At 35.4% G+C, this 18,472-nt stretch overlaps 1 protein-coding gene across 1 annotated transcript; it reads right to left on the bottom strand.

Moving 5' to 3' along the window:
* Positions 1 to 1,289: 1,289 nt before the first annotated feature.
* On the bottom strand, positions 1,290 to 18,472 carry LOC136812380 (fibropellin-1-like). Its single transcript, XM_067068876.1, has 17 exons — positions 18,229 to 18,472; positions 17,568 to 17,728; positions 17,083 to 17,193; positions 16,559 to 16,675; positions 16,066 to 16,179; positions 15,410 to 15,550; positions 14,861 to 14,974; positions 13,707 to 13,820; positions 13,336 to 13,449; positions 12,745 to 12,858; positions 11,419 to 11,558; positions 4,723 to 4,756; positions 4,409 to 4,468; positions 3,885 to 4,007; positions 2,103 to 3,239; positions 1,740 to 1,859; positions 1,290 to 1,494 (listed from the first exon to the last, which is right to left on the bottom strand). The coding sequence occupies exons 2-17, from the start codon at positions 17,716 to 17,718 to the stop codon at positions 1,346 to 1,348; spliced, it is 2,853 nt and encodes a 950-aa protein (XP_066924977.1). The 5' UTR covers positions 17,719 to 17,728; positions 18,229 to 18,472; the 3' UTR covers positions 1,290 to 1,345.

Here is an 18,472-nt window from a genome sequence, read left to right as displayed (position 1 = left end):
AGGATTTCAATTATTGCAAAGTGTCGTAAAATTCGAAGCTATTCAAAATTTTATAAAAAATCCTTTTAAAAAATCAAGCTTTTTGGACCTAGAGAATGCACAATCAAATTTAAGGTTGTAAAACCTATACTTAGGATAAGATATGAAAAAATCATTTTATTCTTCGTGGTTCGACCCCATTACAATTGTAACAGTTCTAGTATTATGGGACTGGCCAATTAAATATGAAAATCAACTTTCTCAAAACATAGTCATATTGCATAGCAAAATGTCACAATTGTGATGGAAATTTAGGAAAACATTTAGAAAAACAAAAATGAAGTCAATAAAAGTTTTGACCCTTCAAAGCCATTTTTTGACAAATAACTGGCGCACTATCACGGTTCAATATCTGAATTTCAAGTTCAAAGTTTTTGTAAGTTGTGAGCAAGGGGCCAATGTTGTAGGTTTTAAGGTGCATTTCGATTTTAACGTACAATTTTGAAAACATTTAGGAGCCAATGATCTAATTGTTAAAATGTTAACTTTGCAGTGAATCCCTGTTCAAAATTTGAGACCAAAAGAACTATTTTATAAAGAGTTATTCGAGAAAAAATATTTTAGTAGGTTTTGAGCATTTTTTCACTTACTCGTGAAAAACTGAAAACTGGTTTATACAAAACATCACTGCTAGGGTAGAAAAACATGGACATCGTACTTTCAACACAAAAATTTTCAGCCTCAAATTCCACCTGTGAAAGAGTACCTTTATTTTTTTTGTAGATTTTGAGGGGTATATACTGGTAACCTATTTCTTTTAATTCTATGGTAAGCAATGCATTTTGCCAATGGCAGGATAAATCAGTTTCTCTTGCTTAAAAATCAGTGTTGAACTCAAAAATCAAAATAAAGTTAATTTTGGTGAGAACTTCGGGTTAAGATATATGCTATACAAGTGGTGAAAACATACTTTTAATACTTGATTTTACGCTGTGGGATTAGGACTTGTTCACAAATAATAATCAATGGGAAAATGTTTATTTCATCATGCTTATATTTTATAAAAATTTAGTTTAAAAATTTCATAAAAATGGTTAAAAAAACGCTAAATATTTTAAGAATTTGTCACAAAAGTAACAACTTCTCTTGTCCAGCAAAAGTATTTTGTAAAAGTTATAAAACGAGTCACAATAAAAGAACAACAAACTAAAAAGGTCCAAAGAGAAAAAGGAATGATTTATCTTATTTTCCTGTCCTGGGGAAGATTTCTTCCGCAAAGAGTGAAAAAAAGTCTGAAAAGCTTCAAATTCTAACGAAGTATTGAAATTTCATTGTGAATTAAACTAGTCTAAAATATTCACAAAATTTACCAGTAACCACAGAGTTTCTTCTTGATTCGAAGTGATTTATTTTTGCATTGAGCACGCTCGAATTGACAATAGTTGTCATAGATACGGCCGTCGGTTCCCATAATACGGCACCATCCACGCTGGCTGCTGCAGTGGTAATTGCATTCTGGCAAATGAAAGATTTGTTAACTTTATTATGTATTTCAGTACTTCGTAAAGTAATTGTTAATACAGCCTCTAAATAGTTGATTTCCAATGATTTTGTAAGAGCAAAGAAAAAGAATTCCAAAGAATTCCGACATTTTCTCAAATAAGATTTTTTAAGAAAAATTTTCAAAATTAAAATTGTTGTATTTTAATTGCAACTTTAATCATCGAAAGGAAATGATTTTTTGATATTTTAAATGTTACCTTTGACACTTGTTTCACAGAATCTTCCTTCATAGCCTTGTTTACACCAACATCTGATGGCTTTTCCATGTTTCAAACATTTTCCACCATTCTGACATGGGTTAGGGTGACATGATGGAACTGGCGAAGAAAAACAAATTGCAATAAATCACTTAAAAGAACTGATTTCGGGAAATACAACTTTCAACAAGAATTTGTATAGCGGCATAGGAAATAAAACAATTTCCGGGTCTCTTGGTACATTAAATAATGGGTTCCGAGTTACAAGTTTTGCTTCATTTTTTATCAACCATTGAATTTGCTTTTAATATTTCAAGATGACTTGGAGCAAAAAAATATTGGTAACAATATGAAAAAACAAACCTTGACAGAATTTTCCGGAGAATCCAGGCTTGCATTGACAAGTAAAAGAAGCAATCCCATCTTTGCAAGTTCCCCCATTAAGACATCTGACGCGCTTGCAATCGTCAATGTTATTTTGGCAGAATTTTCCATTGAATCCGTTTTTGCATTTGCAAGTGAAAGAAGCGATTCCATCTTCGCAGCTTCCTTCATTTTGGCAAGTGACACCTCGGCAATCATCAATGTTGTTCTGGCAGAATTTACCATTGAATCCATTCTTGCATTTGCAAGTGAAAGAAGCGATTCCGTCTTCGCAGGTTCCACCGTTTAAGCATTTGACATCTCGGCAATCATCGATGTTGTTTTTACAGAATTTTCCATTGAATCCATTCTTGCATTTGCAAGTGAAAGAAGCGATTCCGTCTTCGCAGGTTCCTCCGTTTTGACATCTGACACCTTGGCAATCATCGATGTTGTTTTTACAGAATTTTCCATTGAATCCATTCTTGCATTTGCAAGTGAAAGAAGCGATTCCGTCTTCGCAGGTTCCACCGTTTAAGCATTTGACACCTCGGCAATCATCGATGTTGTTTTTACAGAATTTTCCATTGAATCCATTCTTGCATTTGCAAGTGAAAGAAGCGATTCCGTCTTCGCAGGTTCCTCCGTTTAAGCATTTGACACCTCGGCAATCATCGATGTTGTTTTTACAGAATTCTCCATTGAATCCGTTCTTGCATTTGCAAGTGAAAGAAGCAATTCCGTCTTCGCAGGTTCCTCCGTTTAAGCATTTCACACCTCGGCAATCATCGATGTTGTTTTTACAGAATTCTCCATTGAATCCACGTTTGCATTTGCAAGTGAAAGAAGCGATTCCGTCTTCGCAGGTTCCTCCGTTTAAGCATTTGACACCTTGGCAATCATCGATGTTGTTTTTACAGAATTCTCCATTGAATCCGTTCTTGCATTTGCAAGTGAAAGAAGCAATTCCATCTTCGCAGGTTCCTCCGTTTAAGCATTTGACATCTCGGCAATCATCGATGTTGTTCTTACAGAATTTTCCATTGAATCCACGTTTGCATTTGCAAGTGAAGGAAGCAATTCCGTCTTCGCAGGTTCCTCCGTTTAAGCATTTGACACCTCGGCAATCATTGTCATCTATTTCAGAAAAAAAAACCCAAAGTATTAAATCATTTTAAAACATTAGCAATAAGACAAAACATCATGTCTAACACATTGACTACAGCTGATAATGTTATGATAGAAGAAAGAAAGATAAAAGGTTCTGACTATTTTACTAAAATATTATATTACTTTTTTCCTACCCTTACCGGGACTTTGGAAATCCAATTATGGTATTGTTAAGGGCGCCAAATACTAGACACTCCATTTGTCTAAGTATCCTCCCCCGGGATTCAGAGCTTTCGTTCAGGATTGTGGGAATGATTTTACAGGCCAGAAAAAATATCAAACTGTCTGATGACCCCTTTGAAAGACTCGCCGTAAGGTTTTAAATTTCTTTGAATAAAACATAGAAATCTGTTCTTATATTCACCACACTGGCATGGTGACATTCTGACCTATTTATTCTTATTATTAGAGCAGACACAAAGTTAGCAAACTTTCTGCCCACTTCATAATTCACAATAACAATTAGAAACCAGAGCTAAAATAATTTTTGTGTAAATAAGGAATGACGTAATTGTTTGACATCCGATACATAAACTATAATAATCTTTTTAATTCATGTGTATCATAGAATTCAAACACTTCACAGCTCATCCATAAAGCAAGGTGACTTACTTGTTTCACATCTGCGACCAGAGAATCCCTCTTTGCAGATACATTGGTATCGTCCATATGGTTTATTTTCACATCGGTCAGTGTTTGCAGCGACGCATGGTTTCCTATAGCACCCAAGATAACCTGAAATTTAAGAAAATGTAATGAATTAGTTTATTTTTCGAGTTATCTTATTGTGGAGTTACGTTAGAATACACAATTTTTAGACGTTGAAAATCTTACAAAGTTGTCTTTATATGGAAGCTATAACATCTTAGGATCCCTTGGTTGTTGGAAGAAATGTTATTCACTGATTTGACCCCGCTCTCCCAGGTTTTACAATGTTTGACACATTAAATTTTCCTTAGTGATAACAAATGTCTTGACAATTGAATATTGCAGTTTTAATAATTTTGAAAAATTTCCTTGAATTACCTCCCTAAACCCCCCAAAAAATATCAATGGGACCTAGAAGGTCTTAAGAAAATCGAGCGGATTTTTGAAAGAAAAATTGAATAAGATTGAATAACAACAATAAACAATACCTGCGTAAGATTGACCAATGATGGTAGCGACCAAAAGAATCGCCAAACTTCTCATGATTGCTGAATAAAAAAGTTGAGAAAATGCTAAATCCTTTTTTGTTTTTGAATTTTCAGTGCCAGAAGATAAGCAGTATACAGTGAAGAGATTCTTCTCATCAACTGGAAAAATCAAATTTTCTAGAGTAATGGAAACTTTATAAGGGATTGCTGGACCTATAAACCTGTCTCTGAAAGAGAATTTGACTTGACAATTATGAAATTCACTTTAAATAATGAAATCAATATTAGATTGAAATAATGTCCAAATCACTTACCTTTAAGAGAGAATGCTTCTTCTTCACTTATGCCCTATTTATTCCTTTTCTCCACAAGATGCTAGAGATGGGAATGATTTTCAAACTTTCCACCGCTCATATTTATACTCAAGTCTTGACACTAGTTCCCAGGCCCTTTTTTGGGCGAACAAAGTATTTCCTTATGCTCCATAGGAAGACATCAAAATGCAATAATGTCTGTTATTGATGGGGCTGTTTGGTTTGCTCGTTAATCTTATTCATCATATTTCAAATGCAACTTCCTTGTGGTTTGTGGTTGTCACGCTAAATACACTCTACCTTTTAAACTTTTGTTACGCTTAAAATGCCTCCTTCAGTCTTGTATAGCAAGTTTATTTATAAATAAATTGTGATTTCGGTGACAGATAGGGTTATTCATGATTTATCTATATCCTAACTGACTGAGGACAACAGTAAACCTGCATTGTTGATTCTGCGTGTCCAAAATGCGGGTTGTTCCAAATTGGTTCCGACATTACTCTTTCCCAAAAGGTGAAATACATAACCTATGGCTAAGTTGTGTTATGGCAAAGGACGGCTCTACATCCATCGGAGTCTTTTTGGGAATGGGTGAAAAAGTCAGAGCAAAGAAGTATTATATGCAAAATGTCATTCATCAAACGCAGCAATATCGTAGAACAATAAAAAATTACATCTCAAAATATAGTTATCAAGAAAGGTTTTAGTTTTTCACGTGGTTTATTGTTAAGATGATGAATAGTGTCACAGAAAAATTTGCTAAAAAACCGCTTTTACTTTAAACGGATATAACAACTTTCAGTGATTTAACCCCCCCCCTCCGGACAAAGTGACTTTTGGCTTTTGGCCCCCCAAATTACTTATATCCTCCTATGTACGGACATTTTCTGGAAGAGCCCATTCATGAATGGGAAGGAACAAAATTATACCCAAATTATTGAAAATCTCGACGAATTTTCGGACAGACTTCGCACATGACCCCTACTGTAAAATGAACATGTTATTTTACGATTTCTACGGGTAACCATGGGTATGCAAACGAGAAAATTAAACTTTCGTTCAACGCCAATCAATCGATATTAACGGATATTAATAAAAGCTTTTTGTGGAAACATTAAACTGAAATGTTTCTAACGCCCCTGCAATCATAAATAGATGATTTAGTTTACCAAAACTTGATCTTGTAACCACTTATAACCTTCCTCATGAGGTGATTCTCCATTGTAAAAACAGTAACGACGTTTCCTGCCGTCTATTCCAAACTCTTCTTTGCAAAAACAACCGACTAACGAAAAGCAAAATTCTCCAGGTTGGCGTTTGGGCTGCAAGGATGGATTTTCTTTTCAAGTTTTCACTTTTAGCATAATTTTCTGCTACGTACGGTACACGAGAGGTATTGATGTGGTCTTGCGTTATTTAATAGTCGAACGTGCGCAACGCACTGGGCTCAACTTCATTATTCATAGGCCCAATTGTAGACCAGATATTCACCCAAGGAACAAGTGTGCAAAAGTTCAGCCAAATCAAACAATTTTTGAAGTCTCCAGGCTGCCCCAAAGTTTTAGCCTCGTTTTGGCGAAAAACTCGTCCCCAGGCCCCAAAAATGAAATTTTTTGAAAAATGAAAATAAGAAACCCAGATATTCACCCAAGGAACAAGTGTGCAAAATTTCAGCCAAATCCGACCATTTTTGAAGTCTCCAGGCTGCCCTAAAGTTTTTGTGACAGACAGACAGACAGACAGACAGACAGACAGACACGCACACAGACAGACATTGTCAGATTGTATCTCAACTGAAGTTGAGAACAAGGGGGTGTCTAAGTTTCAGCTTGGTCAAACTTTATCAAACCACTCAACAGATTATAGATATCTTGATCGACGCTTTATTGTAAACGTTTCAGGACTAAACTGGGGGATTGTGGTTTTACCAGATGAGATGGAGTTTTTATAAGATACTTTAATAATTGGTCGTTTGAAGTAATAAGAACGACACGTTCCTTAGAAAAAAGTAACAAAATCGTTTTATTACAGGTTAACAACCAACTAAATCAAATCAGAGCTTATAAAAACTCTATCTCGTCCCAGTTTTACGGCATTGGCCCTTTTTTAGTACGGTGTTACGGGATTTAAAGAAAAAAGAGACAGCGGGAATTTTATAATCAAACGGTGACGGTGATTAGCCTTAATTTTTGTCGCTATTCCGGTATTTGAACCTATAAAAACTGATGTGATGGTGTTATCATTTTTCTTAATTTTCGGTAGCCTGGATATGCAGGCTGTAAACTATTTCACAGTCTGGTTTTTTATATTTTATGTTCTGGTTTACAGCCTGGTCTCCCTAGTGTGATTTGCATTCTCCATATGAGAATGCAGTCCGCTTGCTTGCGCTCACTTCGCTAAAGCCGTACACGACGCTGCGGAGCAATTCTGAAGCAAAAATAGGATAGTCCTCCACTTGCTAGTGAAGATAGAGCTTTCTGTTACATGAAAACATGAAAAAGAAGAAAACAGAGGCAAGTTCATTTTCCAAGAAAATATGGTCTGATGGTTGGTCATGATAATGCATGCAGACTTGTTCATGGACTCTGGTGTAATCTTTGGATGTATTAAATGGTTTTAGATCTTGTAAGGCTGCTTTTATTAAGTTCTGTTTGGCTGCCCTGGGCTGGGTAGGAAAGTTTTGGAAACATCGGCTTGCACTTCCATTCTCTAGGGATACCAAGCTCTATAATTTAAGAACTTTGTATGTTGAGGTAAATTTTGTTTTTTCTAAAATTTTTGGCTTGGATATCCAGGCTAAATTTTTTGGGATTCCGTTTTTGACGGGAAAACGGTATTTTGAGCCCCAACACCCCCCCTATACTGCGTCTCTATTGTTTAGAGAAAGAAATTTTAACAGGTTTGGCTAACGCAAAAACAATGATTAATAACTGAACGAAAAAATGAGCCATGACATTTTAGTCTAATACAAAAATTGGAGAAATGAATATAATGTCGAAAAGTGAAATCACTCAAAAAATCTCTTCCACAAATTGCTAGTTCAAAAAAGGGGTGTGTAAAAGTACTGGTGAACATCTGAAATTTAAATCGCCAAATAAAGCAAATGATGAATTCGCATTCTCAATTACTTCCTTGTATCATTAGCTAAATCATTAAAAGATAATGGGGTCGGTCATCCAATTAAGTCATTAGAACTTGATCAAACTAGCTAATTAGGGAGAGCTTTATCTTTATCAGGATGCGATATAAACCTATAAATAATTCCTATAGAAGTGAGCGTTGTAAAAAATGAGAAACTCAGATGATTTTAGGCACTTAGATTTCATACTTTTAACAAATGAAAAATCTAGTGGGTGGTATACCTTAAGGGAACTAATTTTTGCGGGAACTAAATGTTGCGGTTTTTGCGGATTTAGGCCCAAACCACAAAATTAAGTTCCCGCAAAATTTTTCAAATGCGAAAACCAAGGTCGAATAATTCACAGTACGGCTCTAATTTTCATTCAAGTGAGAAATCCGCAAAAATTAGTTCCCGCAAGAATAGTTCCCTTAAGGTACTGTATACGAAACGTGTGTATTCAGTATTTTATTTAGTTTGTGTGTTATTATCTATAAACTTTTCTTTTTATGAGAACTGAGGCTCGGCTGTTCTTATTTTTCTTGGCACTTTGAGCCTCAAATTGTTCTTATCCTGTTCATTGTTTACCGTGAAAAGCACAGGTCAAAATCATATATTGACGCTGTGCCGACGAATCGAGATTCTATTCATCGCGCAATCAACGAATACAAAAGTAACCATGACGACCATCCAAGATCTTGGATGAAGTTCAAAGTTGATATTTTTATTCCCGTCGTTGAAAACATAACAAAAAATATCATCAATGCTTTTTAAAAAGAGTCGGTGATAGAGAATCATAACATAAAGTCTGTCTATTATTTCGATTCAATTAAAAGTGACATTTCCATAATTAATAGTTTAGTAATTACTGTTATACATTTGGGGATCATGTAAAAGTTTTCTCTTCGAAAGAAACTCACTTCGATTACACTTGGAGGTTTCTGGGGAATTCGTAAATAGTAAACTGCATACTGATACAGTCTGCTAGACATTAATAAGGTAATACTTGCTCTTCATCTTTAATTCTTTCTACAGTGATTAGATTGACACATGCACGATAAAATTTCGATTATTGGTCTTCAGAGGTTAATATATTCTTTGAAAACTTAACCTCTGATACTCAGGGTAGTTCTTGTTTATAGGATGTATTGGAGGTATTTTAAACGTTATACCCAATTTTTACTACTTTGACCCCTAAATTGCTTGACATTGAGTAATTTCAGGCTCAGCATTGTTCTTAAATTGTTCTTGTTTTTTGGAGATTTTGAGCCTCATTGTTCTTATAAAAAAAGTGTAATTAGTAGGATGTGACAGTTGATAGGACCCCGGTTTCAACATCTAGGCCATAAAAAAATTGTCTTATCTCAGACTCCACATTTTCAATAAAAAACACACCGAGAAACAAGTGTACAAACTTCTGTCGAATGAAACAACTTTATCTGACGGAGAAAAGGAAATATTCCAAACATAATCGATCTTAAGACCATTGTTTCAAGGTAGGTTTGGGTTCCTCTGAAGACAAAGGACGTAACGATCGAGGAGAAGATCAATTAAGATTTTGGAAAAAAATAGTGTGAATGATTTTTCCAATAGACCATATCGGCTTTCCGAATTCTCCCCGAATGATTACCCATGATGCATTGTGCAAAAATAATTCACGGACGATATTGACTTTCCGTGAATTTTTTGCGCAATGCATCATGGGTAATCATTCGGGGAGAATTTGGAAAGCCGATATCGTCTATTCATTTCAAACGAGTAAAAAATTGGAACATGAATTTTAAACCATACTTGAATTCCGTAATAAAATTTTAACCAATGAGAAAGCTTAGGGAAAATCAATTATAACTTAAGAAAGGAACCACGATGAAATCAAAATAAATCTATTTCTATTATATTTCCTTAATCGATTCTCTCCTAGATGCAAGGAAACAACCGAAAAAATAAATGGGATAATAAAAACTCATTAATGATATCCCGCTAGCGTAAATTAGTTTCGACCGCAAATACACGCTTTTTTATAAGAACACCCAAAATTTTTGAAGCCTTCGGATGTTCGTAACTTTTTTTTAGTTCTAAGCCTTAAAATTTTCTTTGCATATTCTTATTTTCACCATTTTGGTCCATTTTCCTAAGAAATCAGGACTCCACAAAGCCTTAAAATTTTCTTAATTTGTTCTTAACATTTTGGCCATCGAAGCTTTAAGTTGTTATATGGTTTGTTCTTATAAAAAAGAAACATGCACTATTTGAGCGGTTTATCGAAAAGAAACTCCCGCCTAAGCTTTTATCACACCCCTTATTGTCATATCAACGAACTGTGATGCAGTGGTATAGCATCCAGCTACGGTTCGCAAGATTGTGGGTTCAACCCTCAGCCGGGTCATACCAATGATTGTACTTGGTGCCTCTCTGCTTGATGCTCAGCAATTAAAGAGAAGGAAATAAGTGTAAATGGAGAAATCCAGGGAGAAAGAGTGGCGCCCTCCCCTACATTCGGCTGGCTAGCTATTGAAAGAGGAGCCTTCGGGTCGCCCCCGACTGCGGTCGCAGACTTACTACTTACTTACTACCATATCAAGCTAGAAGTGACGAACACGAATAAATTCTTACTTACGAGTTTTTGCCACTGGAAACACTCTTTTATTGAGAAAAGTTGTAAGGAAATTTTCGAGTGAAATAAGTCTTAATTTTGAAGTCGGTCCTTATGTAAAAAAGAAACATGAAAACACTTTATTGCTCATACACTTTTCTTTTTATAATGAGAACATCCAAAATTCTTGAAGCCTTCAGATGTTCTTAACTTTTTGAATTTTAACTCTAAAATGTTTTAATTCAACCATTTTGTGAGTATTTTCTTGTATTTTCCTGAGAAATCGGGTGTTTTGGAGTCCACCAAAGCCTTAAAATTCTCTCAACTTATTCTTAAATTTGGGCCATCGAAGCCTTAAGTTCTTGTATAGCTTGTTCTTATTAAAAATTGTGTAGAACACAGAATAATTAGCATGAATGAATGCATGAATAAATGAACGACACCTGATACATTATTTTTGGATTTGCTCTTTCGATTTAATCTATTCGGTTTTTGTATATATTCCGTTTAAAATATCCTAAAAATAAAACTCAATTCAACACAGTAACACAAAATCAAAATGAAAATTACAAATACATAAAAAGAATTATATAACACTTTTCGAACGTTGTTCATTTATGGCGGTATGTATTGGAATTTTTTTATCACTACGAGTGGTGGATTTCAATTTTCTCAATAACTGATCTAGAAAGGCCAACCTGGATTAAACTTTTAGAGAAATTTTCGCAGTTTTAATGCTTTCAGATATTTTTGACTGACAACAAAATTGGTGTGTCTAAAACAACCTATAGTAAATATCAGAAATATGATAAAGACATCTCTTAAACCTAAACCTGATCTTTCATTCTTTCTCACTGTACAATATAATTCACAAATATTATATTATTCATGGTTTGTCAAGGAATATAAGGTTTTTATTATAAAGATTACATCATTTTTAACCATTACGTAATGGTGTTGAATAGAAAGAGACGTCATCAATTTATTTCCAGAAATGGGGTTTGATTGGAGGGCGTCTGCATAATCTTCCACGCCATCCGCCAGTACATTTACATCTGAAACCGTTGATTTTATCAACGCAGATACCTAAATTCTTGCAAGGTTTGTCTGCACAGTCATCGATGTCTAGAAAAAGAGGGTATCTCAGTCATCTCATAATTTCAATACACCTTTTCGACCGTAGTCGCGCGGTCAGGTGCGTGACACTTAATTATTTAATCACCCCCCTAAACAACTCGATCCGTTAATTATTTAATTATCCCCCTAAACTCGATCCAATCCTTTTTTGACACATTTGTCTATTGTCTATAGGAACGAAAAAAGGACTGGGACGATTTTAGTGGGATAAAGCGGACAAAAAAATTCTCGCCCGGCAATTGGCGGCTGCGGTCGAAAAGGTGTATTTGTAAGGGCTAAGTCAAGTACAAATTTCTTTGATGAGTGATTTATTTCTTGGGTCAGGCCTGGGGTTGCTTAGCATTCTAGCTCATTTCGCTTTAACAACCCCTAATATTATACCATTAGAGTTTGAAACCCCCACCGATTAAGACAATAAACTTTCAACCCCCATTGGTATTTTTAGCTCTTCCATTCTCATTGGGTAAGAAATTCACACCGGGTCGCTAAGACAGTAGCAGCCCGAGGCCATCACTTCTTGCTTTTAATAGTCCTTATAAAAAACACTGGTCAACTTTTTATTACCTTTTTCCTATGCTATTATCGAAAGATGAAAATCGATTTGCTCAGTTTTTGATCACGTTACCAAATAATTACCCCTCTTGGGATTGGTTTAAGATTCAATCACATGATCAAAAAGTGAGCAAAACAAACTAATTTTTCAACGCAAGTTCAAGTAAGAAACAATGGAAAGAAACAAAAGGCTTCCAGACCAGGGTTTTTTATATGGACTTTATTGGCACTGATAATTTGCCCGGTGTTATATGGCACGCTTCATATATTGGGCAATCATCAGATCATCCGAAAGCAAAGTTCTACCAGAAGTAGACTTTAGTCTACTGAGACAGGTGTGCTAAGTTGTGTGATAGCTATCTCCTATCAATTTATAAAGGCCGGTCTCCACTTGCGCGCGCTGCGATCGCACTTTTTCGAGAAAAGTTTCCACGCTATTGGTCAAAAGAAAAATGAAGCAACTCCATTGGCGCGATCTGACGTAATGGTTGAAAATGTGTTCAACTTTTTTTTTAAGCATGCGCTACATTTTATGACATAATCTTTTTTCCAAGCAAAAAGGATTGAAGCAAAAAAGTGCGATCGTAGCGCGCGCAAGTGGAAACCGGCCTTAACTACTTACTGATTTCACACATGGCTCCGGTGAAGCCTGGTTGACATTGGCAAGTGAATCCATTAGCCCCATCTGTACATGTTCCTGCATTCTGGCAAGGGTTTGGGTTACAGTTGTCAGTATCTATGATGCAAAAGAAAGTTTGTGGTCAAATGTCTATTCAAAGAGTTCGTGTGAGCGAGACAAAATGTGAAGTACATGAGAGCTCCTAATCACCTGTTTTTTTGAAATTATGTTTCTGTTATTATTAAGTAATTGTCTACACATTTTTGTATAATTTACTCCAATTTTCAGGTCAGGCCTGACTGCTTAACATTCTAGCTCATTTTCTAAAAGTTTGCCTTGCTATATCCTCGATATTATACCATATTTATGCTTATTGGATCAAGGGCTATCCTTTGTCATGGTCAGATTATCTGAAAAGCTTTTACTTTACGAATTGTAAAAAAATCGGCTAATTTGAGGCATTGAGCCTTCTGGTTGCTTATAAAAAATGTGCATCTAAAGTATGACGTATCATTTGAGCTTTTCGGCATAAAACCGTATCATTGGCATCACTTCACATAGAATTGACAATAAATCTGGGTAATGAAAACATACTAGCAGCACACGTATCTCCAGTGAAACCATCTGGGCATGCGCACTCAAAACCGTTGATCTTATCAGTACATTTAGCGCCATTAGCACAAGGGTTAGGGTGACAATCATTGATATCTGAAAAGAAGTTTCAATAGAAATATCAGTTAATTTTGTTTGGGAAAGCAAGACATTCAATGATGTATGAAATAAGGTTTTCCGTCTAGGTAACTCTTAATTTTGCTTGGTAAAACGAGGCATTTATTGGTTTTGATTGATAAATGAAACGAAAAGAAGTTTTCCATAAGATTATGACTTAACAGTAAAAAAGCACTATTAGATCCTTAAATGGAATATATTACAGATAGAAAAGCAAAAAAATAATCAATGCTCACTTCTCCAACAAGTGGTACCAGAGAATCCAGGGGCACAGTCACATTTGAAACCACCTGGTAAATCTGTACAAGTTGCACCATTTTGACAAGGAAATCTCGCACATTCGTTGATATCTTTAAAGAAAGTTTTATGTTGAAAACATTGTTAAATTAGACTGGAAAAGCAAGGCAAATTATTGTTGATATTTTAAAAATCAGTTTAACACTCGAAAAAAGAAATTATAACATTAAAAACAATCGTGAGATCAAAAAACAGTTCGTAGGCTCTGGCAACCTTTTTAAATCAATTACTACGAAAAAACGCATTTTTGCCATGGAAATCTTAAGGAACCAAAGTAAAGAATACAAAATTGCTACATACAGAATATTGTACTAAAAAACGCTTTTTTGCCATGGAAGTCTTAAGGAGCCAAAGCAAAGAATACAAAATTGCTACATACAGAATATTGTACTAAAAAACGCTTTTTTGCCATGGAAATCTTAAGGAGCCAAAGCAAAGAATACAAAATTGCTACATACAGAATATTGTACGAAAAAACGTTTTTTTGCCATGGAAATCTTAAGGAACCAAAGCAAGGAATACAAAATTGCTACATACAGAATATTGTACTAAAAAACGCTTTTTTGCCATGGAAATCTTAAGGAGCCAAAGCAAAGAATACAAAATTGCTACATACAGAATATTGTACGAAAAAACGCTTTTTTGCCATGAAAATCTTAAGGAGCCAAAGCAAAGAATACAAAATTGCTACATACAGAAGATTGTACGAAAAAACGCTTTTTTGCCATGAAAATCTTAAGGAGCCAAAGCAAAGAATACAAAATTGCTACATACAGAATATTGTACGTAAAACGCTTTTTTGCAATGGAAATCTTAAGGAGCCAAAGCAAGGAATACAAAATTGCTACATACAAAATATTGTACGAAAAAACGCTTGGCTTTTTTGCCATGGAAATCTTAAGGAGCCAAAGCAAGGAATACAAAATTGCTACATACAGAATATTGTACGAAAAACGCTTTTTTGCCATGGAAATCTTAAGGAGCCAAAGCAAGGAATACAAAAAGGAAGATCTGCATTTCATAAAATATTTTCAGAAGAAATGCTTGCGTTGATAATAAGACTGGGAAAGCAAGGCAAATGAAAATTTCAAACCTTTTTCGCAGTATTTTCCTCGGAATCCTTTAGGACAGATACATTGGAATCTGTTCACCCTGTCCACACAATGTGCTCCGTTTTGACATGGTTCTGATGCACACTCATCGTTGTCTAGAAGGGAGAAAAGTTTGCATTGAAAACACAGTGAAATGATACTGTCTAAGCGAGACAAAATTGAAACTGTTTGCAATCGTTGTCTATAAGGGAGAAAAGTTTTCGTTCAAAACATTGTTTAACGATACTGGCTTAGTGAGACAAAATTGATTTTTTTGTAATCGTTATCTATAAGGGAAAAACACTGCATTCAAAACACTGTTAGATAAGAAATCTATGCACATCCGCTACTTTGATTTGATTTTCATAGAAAACATTATTAAATGTGTCTGGGAAAGCAAGATACCATTACTAATTTCGCATGCAGTGCCATTGAAACCTGGCTTGCAGTTGCATTGAAATTCAGGAGAATTCAATACATATCTACTACTCTTGTATAGTTTTCATAGAAAATACTGTTAAAGAAGTTTGGGAAAGCAAGATAACACTTACTAATTTCACAAGTGGTTCCGCTGAAACCTGGTTTGCAGTTGCATTGGAAGCCTTCATCAGAATCTGTGCACCAACCACCATTCTTGCAGACAGGAGGTGCTTCTTCACCCATCAAAGTTGGCATAACACAAGACATGATTTCTTATGAGAAAAAAATGACACTTATGAATGTGATAATTCAAAACATTGACGAACTGGTAAACTCTGGACCTTCAGGCTGTCCTTCGATGGGTTTAGGCATTTAGAAGTAGAAAGTAGAAACTTTCGGAAGGTTGAGAAAGTGTAAAATTTATTATGAATGTCTACTTTCCCAAATGTGAGAAAAAATTTTTCACGAGCATAAACTTTCACTAGTCGTTGGATAAAATTTTATATATTTTCAACAAAATCTTGAAGAATTTTTCGCGTGCATAACTTACGCCAACTGCCTTGTTAAGAATTTAACGAGCTAAATATGGCGAAAGTTTTCTACGGGGTACACAGTTAGCAGACTCTGTAATATAAGAGCTAAACACCACAAGGGGGGCAATGACCTATGAAACCCATACGCTTTCTCTGTCCTACTAAAACAATCATTCCGAGGTTAGAGGCATAGTATTTTGAAAGAAACTCGATTATCCAAACTAAAAATAGAGCGCCTAGTATAGAAAGCTTACTATCGCAACAAGTCTTTCCTTTGAATCCTGGTGCACATTTGCAAGTGAAACCATTGATTCCATCAACGCAGGTGGCTCCTTCGTGACATGGGTTGGATGCACACTCGTTAACATCTAAAAGTTTGATTGAAAACATTGTTAAACAGGACTGGATAAGCAAGACAAGCCGATAGAAGCATCAACATGAAAAAAACTATTACAGTGAAAAATAGGAATTAATCACAAAAAGGTAGGAAACATACACGAAATACAACTTTTCGACCGTATCCGCCAATTGCCGGACAATTTTTGTCCGTTTTACCACCCTAAAACCGTCCCAGTCTTTTTTTCGCACCTATAGACAATTAGAAAAAGATGTAAAAAAAAGATTGGATCGAGTTTAGGGTGATAATTAAATAATAAAGTGGGACGCGCCTGACCACGCGACTACGGTCGAAAAGGTGTATATTATCAAGATTGGAGAGCTTTTACAAGACGTTATCGAGAAACTTACCGTTGGTGCATCGTTTTCCAGAGTAGCCGGGTGGACATGTGCATTTGAATCCGAATATTTTGTGATCGGAGCACGTTCCACCGTTTGTGCAAGGAAGTTGTGTACAATCTTCCATACCTGTGGAAGAGATTTAAAATACATCATTTAATGTTTTTCCTACACTTTCAAGGTTACATAGCATGCTCGAATAAAATGTTCTTCTTTTTCGGCGCTGTGCAAATACAAATTTTGAGAAATTCTTTTGCTTACACGTTTTTTTATAAGAACGAACTATATAAGAACATAAGGCTTCGATGACCAAAATGTTAAGAACAAGTTAAGAACATTTTAATTTAAGGCTTTTTAGACTCAAAAACACTCAATTTCTAAGGAAAATGGACAAAAGAAATGCTCAAAAAATGGTCAAAATAAGAACACGATAAAAACATTTTCAGGCTTAAGAGTTAAGAACATCCGAAGGCTTAAAAGGTTGTGGATGTTCTTATAAATAAAAGTGTACTATTGGAAGAATACACCCTACTAACCTTCTTTACAGAATGGTGGAAGAAAGCCGGTTTTGCAAACACATTTCACTGTCTCTTTGTATGCCAAGCAATTCTCTGTGTTCTTTCTGTCACACTTTCGCCAGCACATCCCTAATAGAAACGAAAATGAGGAAATTAGGAATAAAGTTAAAACTAGACACTTTTACGAGAAATCTGTATTGGAATATTGAATGTGTCGACCCTTAAGGACACAGCCGACTTTTTTAGGAAATTGGTAATGGAATTTACAGTTTTTTTTGACGGACGGTATTGAAAAGACAAGTGTAGGAGCGTTCTTGTGAAAATGGGAAACGTCACTCGTATAGCATAGAGTTTGGCGCGAATTGGCTTGGTTTGTTTTAGGGGCAGCCCAAAAAACAGTGCACCGAAAAAAGATTATTCCTTATAAATTCATGACCAACTCTCTCAAAAGCCGACCGCGCTACAAAGGGTCGATATCTGTATACAAGGAAGAAACTACTTACTACGTTGTTTCATGGTTAAACCGTTTCCACGGAACATGCGGTGACGAAGTCGAAGACGTGCAGGGCGTTTAGTTGTTTGGTGCGGTTCACTGTGGGCGTAAAGGGTGGCCACCATGGCACCCAATAATAGGAAGATGATTAGATTCTTCATTTTATGTTGTCTATGAGTAAAAAAGAAAGTGTTCCATTAAATGTTTAGCCTGGGCAACGGGTAATTTATGTTTTTCCTTCGATGAAGAGCTTTGTAGAGGCTATGACTTTGAAAGCTAAAAATCAGTTCTTTCGAATCCGTAATCCACCATTCGATTGTTTATTAATTTAAAGTGAGAGATGCTACCTCGCATTTCATCACGGAAAAATAACATATGAATTAAATTTTTCGCAATTTAGAAGAAAACTCTTGGTCTATTAAATCTTTCAAATTAGAGTGAGTCATTTGTACAGCGGAGTCTCTTTAACTCGAACCCGTATAACTCGAATGTCTCCTGAACTCGAACAATTTTTATGGTCCCTTCATTTAACAATACCTTATAAACCTTTAATCCGAAATTTCCTTAACTCGAAGAAATTTGTGTTCCCCGTGTGTGTTCGAATTATTGAGACTTCGCTGTAGTAGATAATAAAGCAACAACAAATAACAACAATATTGATTCCAACGTACCTTTTTTTCAATTTATTGCAACCAACACTCAACCAGCAAGTGTCTTGTTTTTATGAAGAATAAACAATACTAAGTCGGCAACCAACATTTTATACAATCAATTCCAAATTCGGATATATCGTAACACCCAAAAATCCGCCCAAATGAAAAGACATTTCGCCGCGAACAATAGGGAAAAACAGTACCGCGGTATGTTGCAGGTGATCACTATATAATACACGGCCGGATATGTTTTCAATCTGTT

This window comes from Clytia hemisphaerica, unplaced genomic scaffold (assembly GCF_902728285.1).
Source record: "Clytia hemisphaerica strain Z4C2 unplaced genomic scaffold, Clytia hemisphaerica genome assembly, whole genome shotgun sequence".
Taxonomy (NCBI): domain Eukaryota; kingdom Metazoa; phylum Cnidaria; class Hydrozoa; order Leptothecata; family Clytiidae; genus Clytia; species Clytia hemisphaerica.
This window is presented reverse-complemented; position numbering and strand designations above follow the sequence as displayed.

Excerpts from the sequence above, each read along its gene's own strand:
- LOC136812380 (XM_067068876.1), bottom strand. The coding sequence starts at position 17,718 with ATGAAGAATCTAATCATCTTCCTATTATTGGGTGCCATGGTGGCCACC. Across the intron at positions 16,676-17,082 it reads TCCACCATTCTGTAAAGAAG|GTATGGAAGATTGTACACAA; the intron begins GTTAGTAGGGTG and ends TCTCTTCCACAG. Across the intron at positions 4,008-4,408 it reads CATTGGTCAATCTTACGCAG|GTTATCTTGGGTGCTATAGG; the intron begins GTATTGTTTATT and ends CTTAAATTTCAG.